The sequence below is a fragment of the Chiloscyllium punctatum genome, chromosome 25, assembly GCF_047496795.1.
Source record: "Chiloscyllium punctatum isolate Juve2018m chromosome 25, sChiPun1.3, whole genome shotgun sequence".
Lineage (NCBI taxonomy): Eukaryota > Metazoa > Chordata > Chondrichthyes > Orectolobiformes > Hemiscylliidae > Chiloscyllium > Chiloscyllium punctatum.
In genome coordinates, this window is record NC_092763.1 from 67,401,279 (window position 1) to 67,419,149 (window position 17,871).

General features: G+C 40.1%; 1 protein-coding gene across 2 annotated transcripts in view; it reads right to left on the reverse strand.

The window, feature by feature from the left end:
* The window catches only part of nalf2 (NALCN channel auxiliary factor 2), a 434,493-nt gene extending 417,068 nt beyond the window's left edge, over positions 1-17,425 (reverse strand). The window contains exons 1-2 of one of the 2 annotated variants that reach the window (XM_072595467.1): positions 17,146-17,425; positions 15,902-16,722 (exon numbers count right to left, since the gene is read on the reverse strand). In XM_072595467.1, the coding sequence (XP_072451568.1) occupies positions 15,902-16,540 (639 nt within the window). In that variant the 5' untranslated portion in view covers positions 16,541-16,722; positions 17,146-17,425. Of the gene's footprint in view, positions 1-15,901; positions 16,723-16,917; positions 17,024-17,145 lie in introns of those variants that run through there. The other variant, XM_072595468.1, reaches the window with a different exon arrangement.
* Between the last annotated feature and the right edge of the window lie 446 nt (positions 17,426-17,871).

Genomic DNA, 17,871 nt, shown 5'->3' on the forward strand with positions numbered 1-17,871 from the left:
ATAATACTGAGATACAGGCTACTAGACTAGACAGGATTGAGGTTCATAAGGAGAGGGTGTTAGGAATTCTGCAAAGTGTGAAAATAGATAAGTCCCCTGGGCCGGAGGGGATTTATCCCAGGATTCTCTTGGAAGGTAGGGAGGAGATTGTAGAGCCTTTGGCTTTGATCTTTATGTCATCATTGTCTACAGGAATAGTGCCAGAAGACAGGAGGATAGAAAATGTTGTCCCCTTGTTCAAGAAGGGGAGTAGATACAACCCTGGAAGTTATAGATCCCTGAGCCTTACTTTGGTTGTGGGTAAAGTGTTGGAACAGATTTTGAGTTAGGATTTATATTCATATAGAAAGGAAAAATTTGATTAGAGATAGTCAACAGGGTTTTGTGAAAGGTAGGTCATGCCTCACAAAACCTATTGAGTTCTTCAAGAAGGTGACCAAATGTGGATGAGGATAAAGCAGTTGATGTGGTGGAAATGGATTTCAGTAAGGCGTTTATAAGGTTTGCCACAGTAGGCTATTGCAGAAAATATGGAGGCATGGGATTGAGGGTGATTTAATGGTTTGAATCAGAAATTGGCTAGCTGTATGAAGGTGGTGGTTGATGGGAAATATTCATCCTGAAGTTCAGTTACTAGTGGTGTCCCGCAAGGATCTGTTTTGGGTCCACTGTTGTTTGTCATTTTTTATAAATGACCTGAATGAGGGCATAGAAGGATGGATTAGTAAATTTGTGGATAACACTAAAGTCAGTGGAGTTGTAGACATTACGGAGGGATGTTGCAGAATACAGAGGGAGATACATATGCTGCAGTGCTGGGCTGAGAGGTGGCAAATGAAGTTTAATGCAGAAAAGTGTGAGGTGATTCACTTTGGAAGGAGTAACTGGAATACAGAGTACTGGGCTAATGGTAAGATTCTTGATAGTATGGATGAGCAGAGGGATCTTGGTGTCCATGAGCATAGATCCCTGAAAGTTGCCACCTAGGTTGATAGGGTTGTTAAGATGGCGTACGGTGTGTGAGCTTTTATTGGTAGAGGGATTGCGTTTCAGAGCCTAAGGTCATGTTACAGCTGTACAAAACTCTGGTACAGCCGCACTTGGGAGTATTGTGTACAGTTCCAGATGCCACATTATAAGAAGGATGTGGAAGCACTGGAAGGGGTGCAGAAGAGATTTACCAAGATGTTACCTGTTATGGAGGGAAAGCTTATGAGGAAAGGCTGAGGGGCTTGAGGCTGTTTTCGTTAGAAAGAAGAAGTTTAAGAGGTGACTTAATAGAGGCATACAAAATGATCAGAGGATTAGATAGGGTGACAGTTGAGAGCCTTTTTCCTCAATGGTGATGGATAGTACAAAGGGACACAGCTTTAAATTGAGGGGTGATAGATAAAGGACAGCTGTCAGAGGCAGTTTCTTTACTCAGAGAGTAGTATATGCACGTGGAATTCCCTGCCTGCAACAGTAGTGGACTCACCTACATTAAGGGCATTTAAATGGTCATTGGATAAACATATGGATGATGATAATGGGATAGTGTAGTCTAGGTGAGCTTTAGACTGGCTTCACAGGTCAGCACAACATCGAGGGCTGAAGGGCCTGTATTGCACTGACCCGTGAAACCAGTCTAAAGCCCACTTAGCCTACACTATTCCATTATCATCCATATGTTCATCCAAGGACCATTTAAATGTCCTTAATGTTTTCATAGGACATATGCTCTATGTTCAATAAAAATCAGGTGATCTGCTCATTATCACATTGATGTTTCTGAGGCCTTACAGTCTGTAAATTGTCTGTTTTCGAAATTATGAAAGAGACTGTGCTTCAAAAACTGGCTATTTGATGCCTTTTGAGGTCAAGAAGGACACCAGATAAATAAAAGATTCTTTTCTTCAATGACCAAAATCAGTTAGAAATACACATATTTTTCCAAGTGCAAACTGATAGAGTCACAGAGTCATAGAGATGTACAGCACGGAAACAGACCCTTTGGTCCAACTCGTCCATGCCGAGCAGATATCCCAACCCAATTTAGTCCCACCTGCCAGCACCCGGCCCATATCCCTCCAAGCCCTGCCCATTCATAAACCCATCCAAATGCCTTTTAAATGTTGCAATTGTACTAGCCTCCACCACATCCTCTGGCAGCTCCACAAGCACCACCATCTGCATGAAAAAGCGGCCCCTTAAGTTTCTTTTATATCTTTCCCTTCTCACCCTAAACCTATGCCCTCTAGATCTGACCTCCCCACTCCAGGGAAGAGACTTTGTCTATTTGCCCTATCCATGACCCTCATGATTTTATAAACGTCTATAAGGTCACCCCTCAGCCTCCGACGCTCCAGGGAAAATAGCCCCCGCCTATTCAACCTCTCCCTATAGCTCAAATCCTCCAACCCTGGCAACATCCTTGTAAATCTTTTCTGAACCCTTTCAAGTTTCACAGCATCTTCCGATAGGAAGGAGACCAGAATTGCATGCAATATTCCAACACTGGCCCAACCAGTGTCCTGTACAGCCGCAGCATAACCTCCCAACTCCTGTACTCAATACTCTGACCAATAAAGGAAAGCATACTAAATGCTTTCTTCACTATCCCATCTACCTGTGATTCTACTTTCAAAGAGTTATGAAACTGCACTCCAAGGTCTCTTTGTTCAGAACCACTCCCTCGGACTCTACCATTAAGTGCATAAGCCCTGCTAAGATTTGCTTTCACAAAATGCAGCACCTCACGTTTATCTATATTCAACTCCATCTGCCACTCCTCAGCCCATTGGCCCATCTGATCAAGATCCCATTATAATTTGAGGTAACCTTCTTCGCTGTCCACTACACCTCCAATTTTGGTGTCATCTGAAAACTTGCTAACTATACCTCTTATGCTCACATCCAAATCATTTATATAAATGATGAAATGTAGTGAACCCAGCACCAATCCTTGTGGCACTCCACTGGTCACAGGCCTCCAGTCTGAAAAACAACCCTCCATCACCACTCTCTATCTTCGACCTTTGTGCCAGTTCTGTATCCAAATGGCCAGTTCTCCCTCTATTCCATGAAATTTAATCTTGCTAACCAGTCTCCCATGGGGAACCTTGTCGAATGCCTTACTGAGGTCCATGTAGATTACGTCTACCAATGGTGAGAAGTCTCACAAGGTAGGAACAAACAAAGCAAGAAAAGACCATTCAGTCCCTCAATTCTGCTCTGCCATTCAGTCATGACTGGACTGCATACACTTTGATACCTCAGCCTTGAAAGTCTAATTGTCTCTGAATTAAAAGATTTTTGGAAGAGATGGCTGCTGATTTCAACTTCCCTGATGTAAGAAGTGCTTCCTGATTCCCATCTGAACAGCCCACCTGTCATTTTTAGACTATGCCCTCTCAATTTTGAGTCTCACATCAGAAAAGTTTCCTTCCATCTGCTGTATTGAATCCTTTTAACATTTTCAGCACTTTGTTCAGATTGCCCCTCAGTGTATTATACTCAAAGGTATGTACGACAATATTATGGATCTTGGCTGCACAACATAACCCTGTAAGTCCTGACATCATTCTAATGAATCTGTGTTGCAGATTCAAAGGCTAGTGTTCTACAAACAAGTGATGTTGACAGGCATTGGTTGGCCAGTGCTTTGAAATGTGATGAGAAGTGAGCAAGGATAAAACGTTTGCTGCAAAACGTGAGACCGCCAGTGCAATACAATCATCGATCTTATTTCTAAGAATGATGAAGCATTGGTATTCATTCAGATTTTTAAATAAAGGTTGGTTTTGGGGAAAATATCTCATTAGAACATCTGCCGGTCAAACAAAGATATTCCAATCAATATCTACGCACACCACTGACTGAAAATCAATGTGCACCTCCCCCCCATAAATATATCAATAAATCAATTTAAAAATGCTGCACTCCTTTTAAAGAGGACATCAAAAGAAATAAAAATCCTTTCTGCCCTATCGTGGTATCAAGAGCAACTGCCCACGTCCCACGATGAATTAAAGAAAAGTGTCATACTAAAAAATGCTTTCTGTTTATGTTCAAAGTCTAACTCGCTACAAATTTATAAGTCCATGAACCTGTTGCCCAAACAGATCGTTCAAGGAAGAGCTTTGTGCACTATTTGACTCAACCAGAGTTTCAAAGTGCATCATTGTCCCAGCTCAATTCCTTTCCTCCCCTGAGGGAGTACAAACTAACACTGCTGTGAAGTTCAGAGGAGTCCATATGGCAGATCTACCAACTTCAGGTACATGGGGGACTTCCAGTTGACAGGTTCAAGCAAGCACTTGTTCCAGCTCCATGGAGACAAGCTCAGGGACAGTATGAGTCCAGACTATTAAAAGCTGCAATTGGTATTTAGCAAGATAATCACATACATTTATAGTGCAGATGGTCATCAAATGAAGGATGTTGCCTGTGCTGGAAGACACAGAGGGAAACAATAAGATAAAGATAAATAAAACTAAAAATGAGTTGTACATTCGAGGGGAGATGTGCAAATCTGCATTCTTCTTTCCCCTTCCTCTAAAGAAGCACAAGTCATGTTATTAATGTTAGATTTTTTTTTCCATAGTTTCCACAGATCCTATTGTTTTAGTACAGATCTTTACTTACTTCTGCAAATTTTACAATGGTTTTGCAGACAATATGACTGCTTTATTCCAAGCAAAATAGCAAAATCATAACCAGTAGAGCAGGAGGGCAAATAAAAATAATACAAGAACAAAGGGATGCAGATGAAGAGTTAGGATCAAGAAGGAGAAAAGAAAACAAACATCGATACAAGCTAGTTACCTCTTGTGGCCCACCTTTTCCTGGTTTTTATTTCCATATTTGACACTTTAAATATATTTAATGAGTTTTGAGTAGATTTGTAACTCAGGATGAGGCTCTCGATGTAATTTTGCATGCTGAGCTGGAAGGTTTTGTTTTCAGATGTTTCATCACCATACTAGGTAACAGTGAGCTTCCAGTAAAGCACTGGTGGTATGGCCCACTTTTTATTTATGTGCTTAGGTTTCCTTGGGCTGGTGAAGCCATTTCCTGTAGTGATGTCATTTCCTGTGGTGATGTCATTTTCTGTTGTCTTTCTCGGGGGTGCGAAATGAGATCCAAGTCCATGTATTTGTTGATAGAGTTCCAGTTGGCATTCCATGGCATTCCAACTGGAACTCTATCAACAAACACATTGACTTGGATCCCATTTACCACACCCTGAGAAAAAGAACAGGAAATGACATCACTACAGGAACTGGCATCACCAACCCAAGGAAACCTAAGCACATAAATAAAATGCGGATCATGCCACCAGTGCTTCACCAGAGGCTCGCTGGTGATGTTACTTAGTATAGTGACGAAACTTCTGAAAATACATCCTCCAGCTCAGCGAGCAAACTTACATCCAGAACTTTACATATATGACTTGTGACTGAAAATTTAACACCAAGGATTTGTCCAATATTGATAATGTTGTTAATGTGTCCATTTTAGACTTCATTTTCAGACTGTGGGCCTGCCTGAAATGTCTACAAAAACAGAATTTATACATTTTTAAAAGAGAGTAAAAATGTTTTTTATGATACTAAAGACATGTTATGACATAGAAGGAGGCCCTCTCACCCACACTGAATCTTGGTTGAGCCATCTAATTGGTTCCATTCTCTTTTTCCATGACTAAAGCCTTGTATGATTTTTCCCATCAAGTGACCATCCAATTTCCATTTGAAATTATTCATTATCTCTGCTAACACTATCCTTTTTGGCAACAAGTTCCAGATCATTACCATACACTCTGTAAAAACATTACTCCTTACATTCGCCCCACATTGCTTACCCAAACTTTTACATTTGTGCCCTCTAAAATTGGCAACATCAGCTGATGGGAACAGCTTTTATTTGCCACGAAAACTTACCATAGTTTAGTTCACCTCAATCAAATTTCTCAATTTCCTTTGCCCTCCAGTTTCTCCAAACTAACTTTGTGGCTGAAATTCCTTAATCTCTGATAAATCTCTTTTGCACCCTCTCAAGGATCCTCAAATCCTCTCTAACGTTTGCGAAACAGAATAGGACAGAATACTCTAATTTGTAAATGTTCGACATGAATTTCTTGCTTTTGCATCCAATACCTCAATGTGTGGACACAAGATCACAATTGCTTTGCTACTTATATTGTTAATGTATCCTTCCTTCTTCAAAGTGTGATGCACATGAATCCCATATCAATCTGCTTCTGCACATACTTTAGAACTGTGGTTTTACATGTCTGTTACCTCCTATTCTTTCTGCCACAATCTATCACCTCCATTTCCCTGTATTAAACTTCATCTGCTACTTGTCTGCCCATCTGCCAATCTAACTATGCTTCAAACTGTTTCCTTTATTCCTTGTTTTATTTCTCAAACATCCTCCTTCATTCCAGTTTCTTTTTGTCCCTTAAGGTCCAATTGTCTTAAGTTTACAAATAAACCAGTATAAAAGCTCCGTGGTTTTGTGTTTTGGCACAGTATAGCAAGTGACATTCCAGTTTCCTATTAAATGTCCACGGCAATCCTCGAAGCAGAGGAAGGCTCACAGCTTTTCACAGTAACAGATGAGAAAAATCACTCCTTAATGGACTCGAGTTCACTTCTTTGTGGCAAAATAAAGAATGCTGTCAGAAACCCATTACCAAGTCATCTGCCTACCCCACTAACGGATTGGGAAATAATGAGAAATGGGATGAAAGATCTTCCTTTCTAGCTTGAGTGAATTTTCCTCAATTAAAATTAGAGCACTTAAGAGTTAGCAACACTCAGATAAACCTCTTGAAGAGATAAAACAATTTTAGTTTACTTTCAGTGCCAACTTCTAATGAGGGAAGGAATGAAAGGATAGCAGAGATAAATCAAAGGCTGAAGAGGTGATGCAATGTGCAGGGATTCAGTTTCTTGCATCATTGGGATCTCTTCTGGGACAGAAAAGACATATTCAAAAAGGATAGGTTTCACCTCAACTAGAGAATTATCAATAATCTGGCGGAGAGATTTGCTAGTTTTATTTTGGGAGCCTGTAAACCTTTGGAGAGGTGGTGCATGCTTCCGAAGTAACAGTGAAAATAGAAAGGAACGTGAGGATGGTCCTCAATCAGAAAAGAGCAAATTAATTAGGAAAGACAGACAAGAGCAAGTCAGATAACAAAGTAACTCTGAAGAATTAAACTGCATTTATTTCAATGCAAGAAGTCTTACAGGTAAGGCTGATAAACTCAGGGCATGAACAGGAACATGGGACTGGGATGACTTAGCTGTTACAGAAACTCGGCTGAGGGAAGGACAGGCCTGGCGGTTCAATGTTCCAGGTTTTCGATGTTATGGGAAGATCAGAAAGAGAGGTAAGAGAGGAGGGGGAGTGGCATTTTTGATTAAGAAAAATGTTACTACTGCAATTACAGAAGATATTTCTGAGGGATCACTTCGTGAAAATACATACGTTGAAATTAGAAATAAGAAAGGGATGATCACCTTGATGGGATTGTGCAATAGATACGCCCCACCCCACTCCAGTAGTCACAGGGAAATTGAGAAGCAACTACGTAGAGAGATCTCACACATATGCAATAATAATAACGTTGTACTAGTAGGGGATTTTAATTTTCCAAGCATTGACTGGGACTGCCAGTGTTAAAGGTTTGGCTGGTGAAGAATTTGTTAGATGTGTTCAAGAAAGTTTTCTTGATCAATATGTAAATGTTCCTACTAGAAATGAAGCAACACTTGACCTTCTCTTAGGAAATAAGGCAGGGCTGAAGTGTTGGTAGGGGAAACCTTTGGAACTCGTGATCATAATACAATTATTTTTAAAATAGCTGTGGAAAAGTATAAGTCTTCCATGAAAGTTAAAGTTCATAATTAGAACCAGGCAAATTTTAAGGTTATGAAACAAGAACTTTCAAAAATCAATTGGAGTAGACTGTTCACAGGTAAAGGAACCGACCGACACGTGGGAGGTTTACAAAAGTGTGATAATGAGATTTCAGAATCATTATGTTCCTGTTAGAGTGAAAGGCAAGGCTGATACAATTAGGGGACAATGGATGAATAAAGATATTGAAGATCTAGTCAAGAATAAAAAAAATCATATATTGGATCTGGAACAGTGGAATCAGCTGAATCTCTTGAAGAGTATAGGGGCATTCTTAAGGAAATCAGGAAGGCAAAGACAGGATATGAGATAGCTTTGACGATAAGGTTAAAGTTAATCAAAAAAGATTCTACAAATACATTAAGAGGAAGAGAGCAACTAGAGAGAAAGTTAGGCCTGTTAAAGAGTACTATGCATCAGTTTTTACTGTTGAGAAATAAATGGAGGCTAGAGACCTCAGGAAAATAAATATTGATGTTTTGAAAACAGTTCACATTATAAAAGCGATGGAAGTCTTAGAACACATAAATGTAGATAAATCTCAACTGTATCCCAGAAAGTTGTGGGAAGATAAGGAGGAAATTGCGGGGCCCCTAGCAGAAATATTTGTATCATCTATTAACATGGGTGAAGTTCCAAAGGATTAGAGGGTGACTAATGTTGTGCCATTGTTTAAGAAAGGCTGTAAGAAGAAGCCTGGAAACCTGTGACTCTGACATCGGTAGTGGGTAAGTTGTTGGACGTGATTTTGAAAGATAGGATTTACATGCTTTTGGAGAGGCAAAGAACAATTAGGGAAAGTCAGCATAGTTTTGTGCAAGGAAAATCTCACAAATTTGACTGAGTTTTTTTAATGAGAAAAGATTGATAAGGGCAGAACAGTAGACACTGTTTACTTGGACTTTAGTAAAGCATTTGTCAAGGTTTTGCATGATACACTAATTCATAAAGTTAGACCACATGGGATTCAGGGTGAGCTTGCCAATTGGATACAAAATTGGCTTTATTGTAGGAGACAGAGGGTAGTGGTGAAGGTTGTTTTTTGGACTGGATGCCTGGGTCCAGTTCCACAGGGATCAGTACTGGGTCCACTTTTGTTTGTCACTTATATAAATGATTTGGATGAGAATATAGGAGGCATGGTTATTAAATTTGCAGATGACATCAAAATAGGTGGTGTAGTGGACAATGAAGAAGGCTATCTAAGATTACAAAGAAATCTTGACCAATTGGGTCAATGGGCTAAGGAATGGCAAATGGAATTTAATTTGGATAAATGTGAGGTATTGCGTTTTGGTAAAATAAACCTTATACAATTAATGGGAGGGCATTGGGTAGTGTTAGAGAACAGAGAGACCTACGGTTTCATGTACATAATTCATTTAGTACGCTTGCCTTCATTGCTCAGACTTTTAAGTATAAGGTTTGGGATGACATATTGATGTTGTATTGAATGAGGCCTCTCGTGGAATACTATGTGCAGTTCTGGTTGTCCTGTTATTGGAAGAGTATTATTAATTTGGAGAGGGTTCAGAAAAGATTTACCAAGATGTTGCTAGGAATGGAGAGTTTGAGATATAAAAATAGACTGAAAAAACTGGGAATGTTTTTCACTGGAGCATGGGAGGTTGAGGGGTCACTTTATTAAGGTTTATAAAACCACCAGGGGCATAGATAATGTGAATGACAAGGTTCTTTTCCCTCAGTTGGGGGGTGTTCAAAACTTGAGGGCATATTTTTGAGGTGAGAGCAGAAAGGTTTGCAAAGGGCATGAGAGGCAACGTTTTTACACAGTGAATGGTTCATGCGTGAAATGAACTGCCAGAGAAAGTGGTGGATGCAGGTACAGTTACAATGTTTAAAGACATTTGGATAAGTTCATGAATAGGAAAAGGTGGGAGGGATATGGGCCAAGTGCAGCCTGTTGGGACTAGTTTACTTTGGGAACATGGTCAGCATGGACTGGTTGGACTGAAGGGTTTGTTTCGTCACTGTATGATTCTATGTCCCTCTAACCACGACATAAAGAAATCCCACTTTACAATCAGAAAAGAATAAATTTTGGGGTTAGATATGAGGATGCTGATGCACAAACACAAGAAAGTTTGAATAATCTTATTCCTTTTTAAATCACATTAATGTTCAACTAATTTGAATGTAATTGAATTTGAATTTTAATTAACAAGCCATCAAATTACTACAATTTACCTTTTCAGAATGCAACATATAGTAATGTGCTGTACACAGCCATTATTGGTCATTGCAGTCTTTGTCGCCATAACTATTAGGGATTGAATAGCATTACCCACAACTAGTTTTAGATATGCACTGTGCTGAATAATACTGAATACAGTGTAACAATACACATAGAAAAATGAAATAACTTGTAAGTACATACTACCTTTCACATTTTCAGAATTACTTGAAGTACTGATTAGAGATAAACATTTGGCCTGGGTATATGGGCAATACAAATGTTGAAAGTGTGATGTACACAACCGTTCAATCTATTCATATCTTATTCCATTCTTAACTGCTTAGATTATTACATTAAGAAAGTAAAATCTTAATGCATTCATCAATAACTTCAACAATTTGCATTTCAGTAGTGCCTTTAACATATTGAAAATGTTGGAATGAAACTTGTGGCAAAAAAGGCAGAGAAGTTTGGGTGGGAATATTCCAGAGTATTGCATGAGATAAGAGGGGAAGGAAAGAGGTAAGTTCACAAATGGAATTGAAAACAAGGATGCAAACTGCCCTCAGGGAATCAATGTGTTTCGTGAACATAAAGGTGAGAATGAACAGCACTTGGGTGACAGTTGGGAAACAAGCAGAATAATTTTGGATAAAATTAAATGTGCTTGAAACCAGAGCATTGGAAAGATACTGACATGTACATTGTTTCAGTAAGTGGGGGTGGACCATGTTTGCATGACTGTGAAAGGTTAATATCCACTTTTATCCTCAGTCGAATTTTATTAGATGTCTGTTTTAAGGATAAATATAAACTAAATTATTTTTACCATTGTTTCAAGGGTGCAGTTGGAAAAAAATCTGATATTTCAGTCTTTCACTATGTAAGTCGGTCTTACTCCAGGGGGCCAGAAGTGTGCAAATGTGGCATTCAGCCATTTAAATATTGCAATATACAAAATATTATTCATCATTTCTAATAATCGATGTAGATCTGATTATAAATGTAATTTTCCAGTACAGTTCCAAAATAACAGCAGCCAGTGAAACCCAAGATGACCCTTAATTGTAATATATTTCAATAATGAAGCGATAATTGACAATGTAATTTCCTGTCAATTTATGGAAAACTATTTCTCACTAAACTCTCAATAGCTGTTGTTGCTACCCAAACGTACTGATTGGTAATTCAACCTGACAGGGAAGTCTGGATTTGAAACTGAATAAAAACACTTAAGAAATTAACAACAATTACTGCAAAAACACACAAAATTAGAACTTCAAGCCTTTCACATCAATCAGGCAATTATCAGCCAATCAGGCTAAGACATCGTATGAACCTCTTAACTAAATTAGTGTTTCCAGTCATTCCCAAGCAGCCATTTGCCTATTTATAAACCCTATCTAAATCCCGTTATTATGTTCCAGGCTGTAAATGATTTCCGGGATCTATCCACTGACTTGTTATCTGTATGATTATAGGTTTGTGTCTTTAATAATGCATAATTGCAGTATCTCTTCAATCAAACCCAGTCCAGATCCCAGAGACCATTGCCCTTTTAATTATTCCTTCAGCCAATAACCTCCCATTGCCAGTCATCAATTTGATTCCAGAAGCACATATCTGGTGTAATTTCTCATTTCTGTGACCAAATCGATGATAGCATATCAAAAATAACATTTTGTGTAATTTTAAAATTGTGCGGATAATCACTACGATAGTTCCCCATTCTCACCTCCTCTACAACTGAAGGCAAAATACTGCAAAGGCTGCAAGTCCGAAAAAAAAACAGAAAATGCTCGTGAAACTCAGCATCTGTGAAGAGAAACAGTTAACATTTTGAATCCAGTATGATTCCGTTCAGAACAAATCAGAACGTTAACTCTGTTTCTCTCTCCACAGATGCTGACAGACCTGCTGGGTTTCTCCAGCACATCTTGTTCTTATTCTCTTCAACTACCCAATGATTCCAGGTCCTGTTGCTACCACCTTCAGTTCCAGACTTGCTCCCTGGCATTTTCCATGGCTCTAAATCCTGCAATAGACCCCAGACCATACTGCTGTTTAACAGATTATTGATATCAATGCCTTCTCAGACTTTCTACTCTTCAGCTCCAAATCTTACTCTAACCACTTCTGTGACCATTCTGTCGACTTAGATGCAGTTGGAGTAAATTCAGTCAGGGGGTTGTAGCAAAGTCTAGAATGTAATGAGTTATGTGCAAAACACAGAACGCAATACAGCTAGATCCTTACAAATTGTTCTCAACGGGATATGAAATACAACTTAAAGGTGCACTGAATGAAGCTTTCAAGACAATGATGGGAATAGGGCAAGACAATCCAGGAAAAAGGCATGTGCACTGTCGTCATCACTTAACAATTAGTTATTGAGGCAAGATTTCTTTTGCATCTAACAGTTGATCTATAAGATAAGCTACCAATAAATATATGTTCAAAATGTTGCTATTTCATAGGGGTGCTGTCTTTTGAGGCAGTGGGATGAAGAGAGTAATCTGACAGCTTCCTTAAATGTCCAATATCTCCTTTCTCATCATACTCATCAATACGTTCAATCTAAAAGCCATCTGATTGACTCCTGAACCAATTCTCCCCGTTCATCTTGGTTCCTTTATCCCTCTAACTCCTTACTTTTAACTTTAATTCCTGAAATCTATTCTCAGCCATGCTGAAAAATGTTTCAAAATCAATTTTATCTATCTCCTTCATAAAATTGAAAATTATGAATTCTAACCAGCCTTTCTTTCCTGAGGCGGACAGGCAGACAAAGTTTAAACTTTGCGTCATCAGTTATGAATCCTGATAACTGGAACATTCTTGATCATTCAAGACTTTGCCTCTTGGAAGTTACTGTAAACTTCTTTTAGCTCATCTCCCCAGGCTACACACAGAAATATGCAAGCATCTTCGCCCAAGTCTTTGTCAGTACATTTCGGAATTGGCTATTGAGAATGTGAATCAGTGACGCAAATATGAGTCTCCAGCTGAAATTCCCTTGACCTTCTTTCACGCCTCCATAAAGCAATGTGGCTCACATTATGAATTCAGAGTTATGCAGGAAATCATGTTCAATCATACAATGGATGCTGCCACATTTTGGTGTTTCAACAGATTTAAATATCTAACCCTTTTTTTTCTCTTTTCCACACACCTTCTAATTCAAGAACCAGTTGCTAGAAAGTGACGGCAATATGGACTGTAGCTACTTATTTGGAAATGAAAAGAACAACGAGGACTCACTGATTTTCCTCATTTTGTTGCTCTGCCTGTGGTAAGGCCTCTGCTCAAAATCTGCAGCAGGAGATGTGATGACCATCAGCAATTTAGTGTGCACATGTGTAGAAATTATAACGTTCTTTCTTGGTTTTGAAAGTAATTTTTAGTATTTGCTTACTACATTTGCATCTTTAAATCTAATTATTGTGAAAATAGCCTGCTTAGGGTCATACATTAATATCTTCTTTAAGATACAACGGGTAACATTCAGACAGCACATCCCAGTCCAACCTTCTTCTCTCATGGGAGAATTTGCATCTTACTTTTCCTGACTGTTAGTTGTGCTGCTCAGACAGAAAAATCAGCAAAACTGGAGAACTGAACCTCATGAGACTACGTGCTAGTATTCCAACACATTGCATTATAATACCACCCACCCACACCTCCCAGATTCATTGACACAGTAACCTTATTTCAAATTTTCCATAGTTTCTTCTTACTTTTTGGCCACCATTTTGTCACCAAATGAATCTTCAAACAGAAGTTCGGAAAAGTACCCATCAATAATCTAAATCTATCACCTAATCACAAAGCATGACTGAAACTCAATATGTGTGAAGTACCAATCCTCCTGATATTGGGCCATATTATCAAATAGTGCTACTGACAGACAGGATATTTGCATGAGATTTTGCTCATCAAGGTCAATTCCCAACTGTTTATTTACATAACATATTGCCATTTGGCCTACAAATCTGACTTCCCATTGTGTAATCCTGTACTTTAGAGGATATAGAATTAACACCTGCTTTCCCTGTAGGATGTCAAAACAAGTTCAAGATAATGTCTTTAATGCTCTCTTATTTTTATAGTCAAGAAGTCCAAAAGCACAACTTGCTTATTGGAGAAGGCAGTAAAGATATATTCAACATTACTGAGGCCAAAATCCTTCCAATGTAGGTTTAATTTTATAACCCATCATAATGCACAATAATATGATAACAAAGCAATAAACAAACACATGGGAAGTGCTATGATCCAAATTGAGTACTGTTTTGCACACTTCACCTTCAGACTAGCAGATGGCTGAGAGTGCACTGTGAGGCTGTTGCACCAAGGACTCAGTGATGTTTCTAGCATACAAGAGCGAAGCATACAAGAGTGATACCCCAGCTATTTGTCAACCTCATACAAACCTTAGAAGTGTAACAGGGTTATCAACATGTCTGCAATTTTTTTAACCTTATTTATTATAAGAAATTCAAGTTTCCTGTTCAACTTTTGGAGAAAGCTTCGTATGTTGATTTGCCAGGAGCAATACTACCCTGAACTTCCAGGTGTCTTTATGCTACTTAGTCTTGCTCCATGTCTTTACATCTTATGGCTTTTGTCTCTTTTATCACATACCATTTTATTGGAGCTTATTTAATAAAGAAATCATTATCAAACAGAAAGACATCTGGAAATCATGTATTCCCAGTGTTCTTAGCCTTGAAATAAAATATTCTTTGATCTCAAGTGGAAAGGGTATTCTACTGAATTCTAGAACCGTTCTCTATTATAACATTTCCATGCATATTATATCCATATTTCACACGGATAACATCACAAGGCAGAGTAGTTGGCACAGTGAATAAAAAAGTTTTAAAATAACATGATCGAACCAGCTCATAATCTGTGCATTTAAATAAATCAGAAACATAGACTTTTTGTTGCCTAATTACTGGCTTTAATTTGAACCCAAATTCATGATGCTGACAACTTTGTGACCTGTGAATAATCAGATGTGCACAGTGATGGCATTCAAATCCTATCCTCTCATCATGCACACTTTTTAAAACCATATTTCCCAAAGGACTGTGAGAAAATGTGCCAAATTTGCTAGCCTAACTGTTCAATACCCTGTTGTGGCATGATGATGAGTATCATAAAACATCTGCCAAGAATACCCTTCAATGAGGACCTTCCACATAGCTCGCTTGGCATCTGATAAATGATCCTTTAATCAGTTCCAACTTTTCCTGTCTATCTTTTCACCTTCCCCTGCAACCCAATGCCTGCAGACCAAGACTTTGCTCTCTTGTATTTACCTCTCTTTTCTCCTGAGCCCTAAACATAGCATTCTGTCCCCTCACCCAGCCCCACATCCCTGTGTTGAGATAATGACTGATTCCTACACTCTGCTGGGTTCCATGGAACTGAGGACTGCTGTTTCCAAGTAGTCTTCAAACTCTCCCCACGCCCCCACCCCCATCCTCTTTAAAAAAAACACCTGCCAGTCACCCATTATCCCCACGACTTTTTCCCACCTTGTGGGGGGGGGGGGGGGGGGGGGGTGGCATTGGGCACTTTTTCCACTGAAAGGTTTCCTTCATCTCTATTTCTTTTTTGTTGTTGTTCGGTGTTGACAGACTGTGCACAGATCATCACTGCAAGGGAACGAAGCCCAGACTTATCACCTTGAACTACATGGCGTTCAGCGTGTGCTGTTCTAACCCGGAGCTTTGATCATGGATTTTCGAATGGCCAAATGGGAATTTAGATTAATCTTACCATACAGTCGCTCGGACAAGATTTGACTGAATACCCCGATTCCAAATACTTCTGTAGCATTGCTTCGAACTCCTCGTATTTTTCCTGAGCATGTTGGTCTTCCATCTGGTAAGCCTTGATGCATTCACTGCAGACAGCCATAGCCCCTCCATCATCACTGATCCGCATATCCAAACTGCAGTTTAACCCATTCGGGTTGACATAATCCCGCAAAAGATCAGCAACGGTATAAGAATTGCAGAAGGACAGCCGAAGATGACTGAAGTAAGACCACAGGCAGGCGGAATCCAGACCTTTGGGAATTAATCGACAGGCTCTTTCCAACTCCTCACCGGGGTCAGTCAAATTGGTCAGAGACAGATCACACTGAGCCCGCCGTTGGCTTTGACCGTGTGGTGTTGCCAAGTTCTGCCTCGGTGCGGGGTCACTCCAGATCCTGCCCGCTGTTTCCCCGCTCCTCAATTTCGTTCCAGCGCAAGAGCAAAAATAATCAGACAACAGGACAGCGAAAAGAAACATAGACGCTAAAGACATTTGCCATTTCTCTGCCCTCTGTGAATCGACGCAGGGTTTCTCGTTTGCTGTGGGTGCAAAACAGATTTTCAGGACGGCATTACACATCCAAGCACCCCTGATCATATTTTGGAGGGGAGGGCAAGGGTGGGGGGAGAAAGGGCGGCTTTCCAATTTCCCCTAGTTCCCAATGTCACTTTAGCAGCCTGACTGTGTGCAGAGTTGCTAACGAGGGGTGTAAGTGCCCCCCCATCACCGGCTGGTCAAAATATAATCCATGGCATTTTGCAGGAGCTTGCATCCTCCGTCTGGACAAAACAGAAAAGGGGAGATTTGTTTTTATTTTGGTTGAATTTTTTTTAAAAATAAATAAATAAACAAACAAACCCAGCTAGCATCCCTCCCTTCACCCCCTCCCCAACACACAACCCCCCAACCCCTCCTCCAACCTTCCTGTTGTTGTAGGCTACCTGATTAAAATTAAAATAAAAACCAGCGCGCACCCACTATTGGTGACAGAAGGTGCACGGCTCCTCATCGGTGTTTTTTTTCCCTGCTCTCCTCCGCCGGTGTCCTTGTCCGTTTCCTGGGTCTCATCTTCGTTCCTTGACCCTTGTTGCCTCTTCCCTTTTCCCCACCCCTCTCTCTCCCTCTCTCCCTCTCTTTTTCCCTCCCCCCCCCCCCCCCCCCCCCACACCACCACCACCACCACTCCCCCTCAGCCTTCCAACCTCAAATTGTCGCCATCTTCAACGCGATGAGTACACCTTGAGATGTTTGGGGCAGGTCCAGGCGCCTGCGCTCTCCTCTGGTTTAGGGGGAAATTGACAGGGCCATTCAGAGAGACAGAAATTGACAGGGCCATTCACTTGCAGTGATCACACACACACAGACAGACATACACACACAGCAGGCACACAGCGACTCAGCATCACAAACCGCATACAACCAACCCCACTTGCAATCTGCCATTCTCCTCTCTCCCCCCCACTCCTACCACATCTCTCTCTCTCTCTGTTAAGATTCACGTCTTTGGAAGTGAGATGCCGCTTGGCAAAAATGCAGAAGAGGAGGGACCGTTGGAATGGGAGACCAGAAATGCGGCTAAGCTTTTCCGGACCGGCTATTCACATCACCAGAAAGTATTCGCCTGTTCCGTAAATGACATTGGGGAGGGAGTGGGGATGTTTACTCGTACCCAGAGATGTCATAAATAGGCAGCGTACAGATGGCAGCGAGAAGCCCAAAGGATCTGAAACGATCACAGAAACGAACTGAAGGGTGACAAGTGGGTGTTATTACAGGTGTACATAGAAACGTGCGGCTGTGTGTGGATTTAGAAGATTAAACTCAAATAGTTTTTTTTATTTTAGAATATGGCTGTCAGTAAAGGACAAGATGGTTTTGGACATTTCATGTCTTCACTGAAAGATATTCAATGTGTAGTGGTTGTGAAT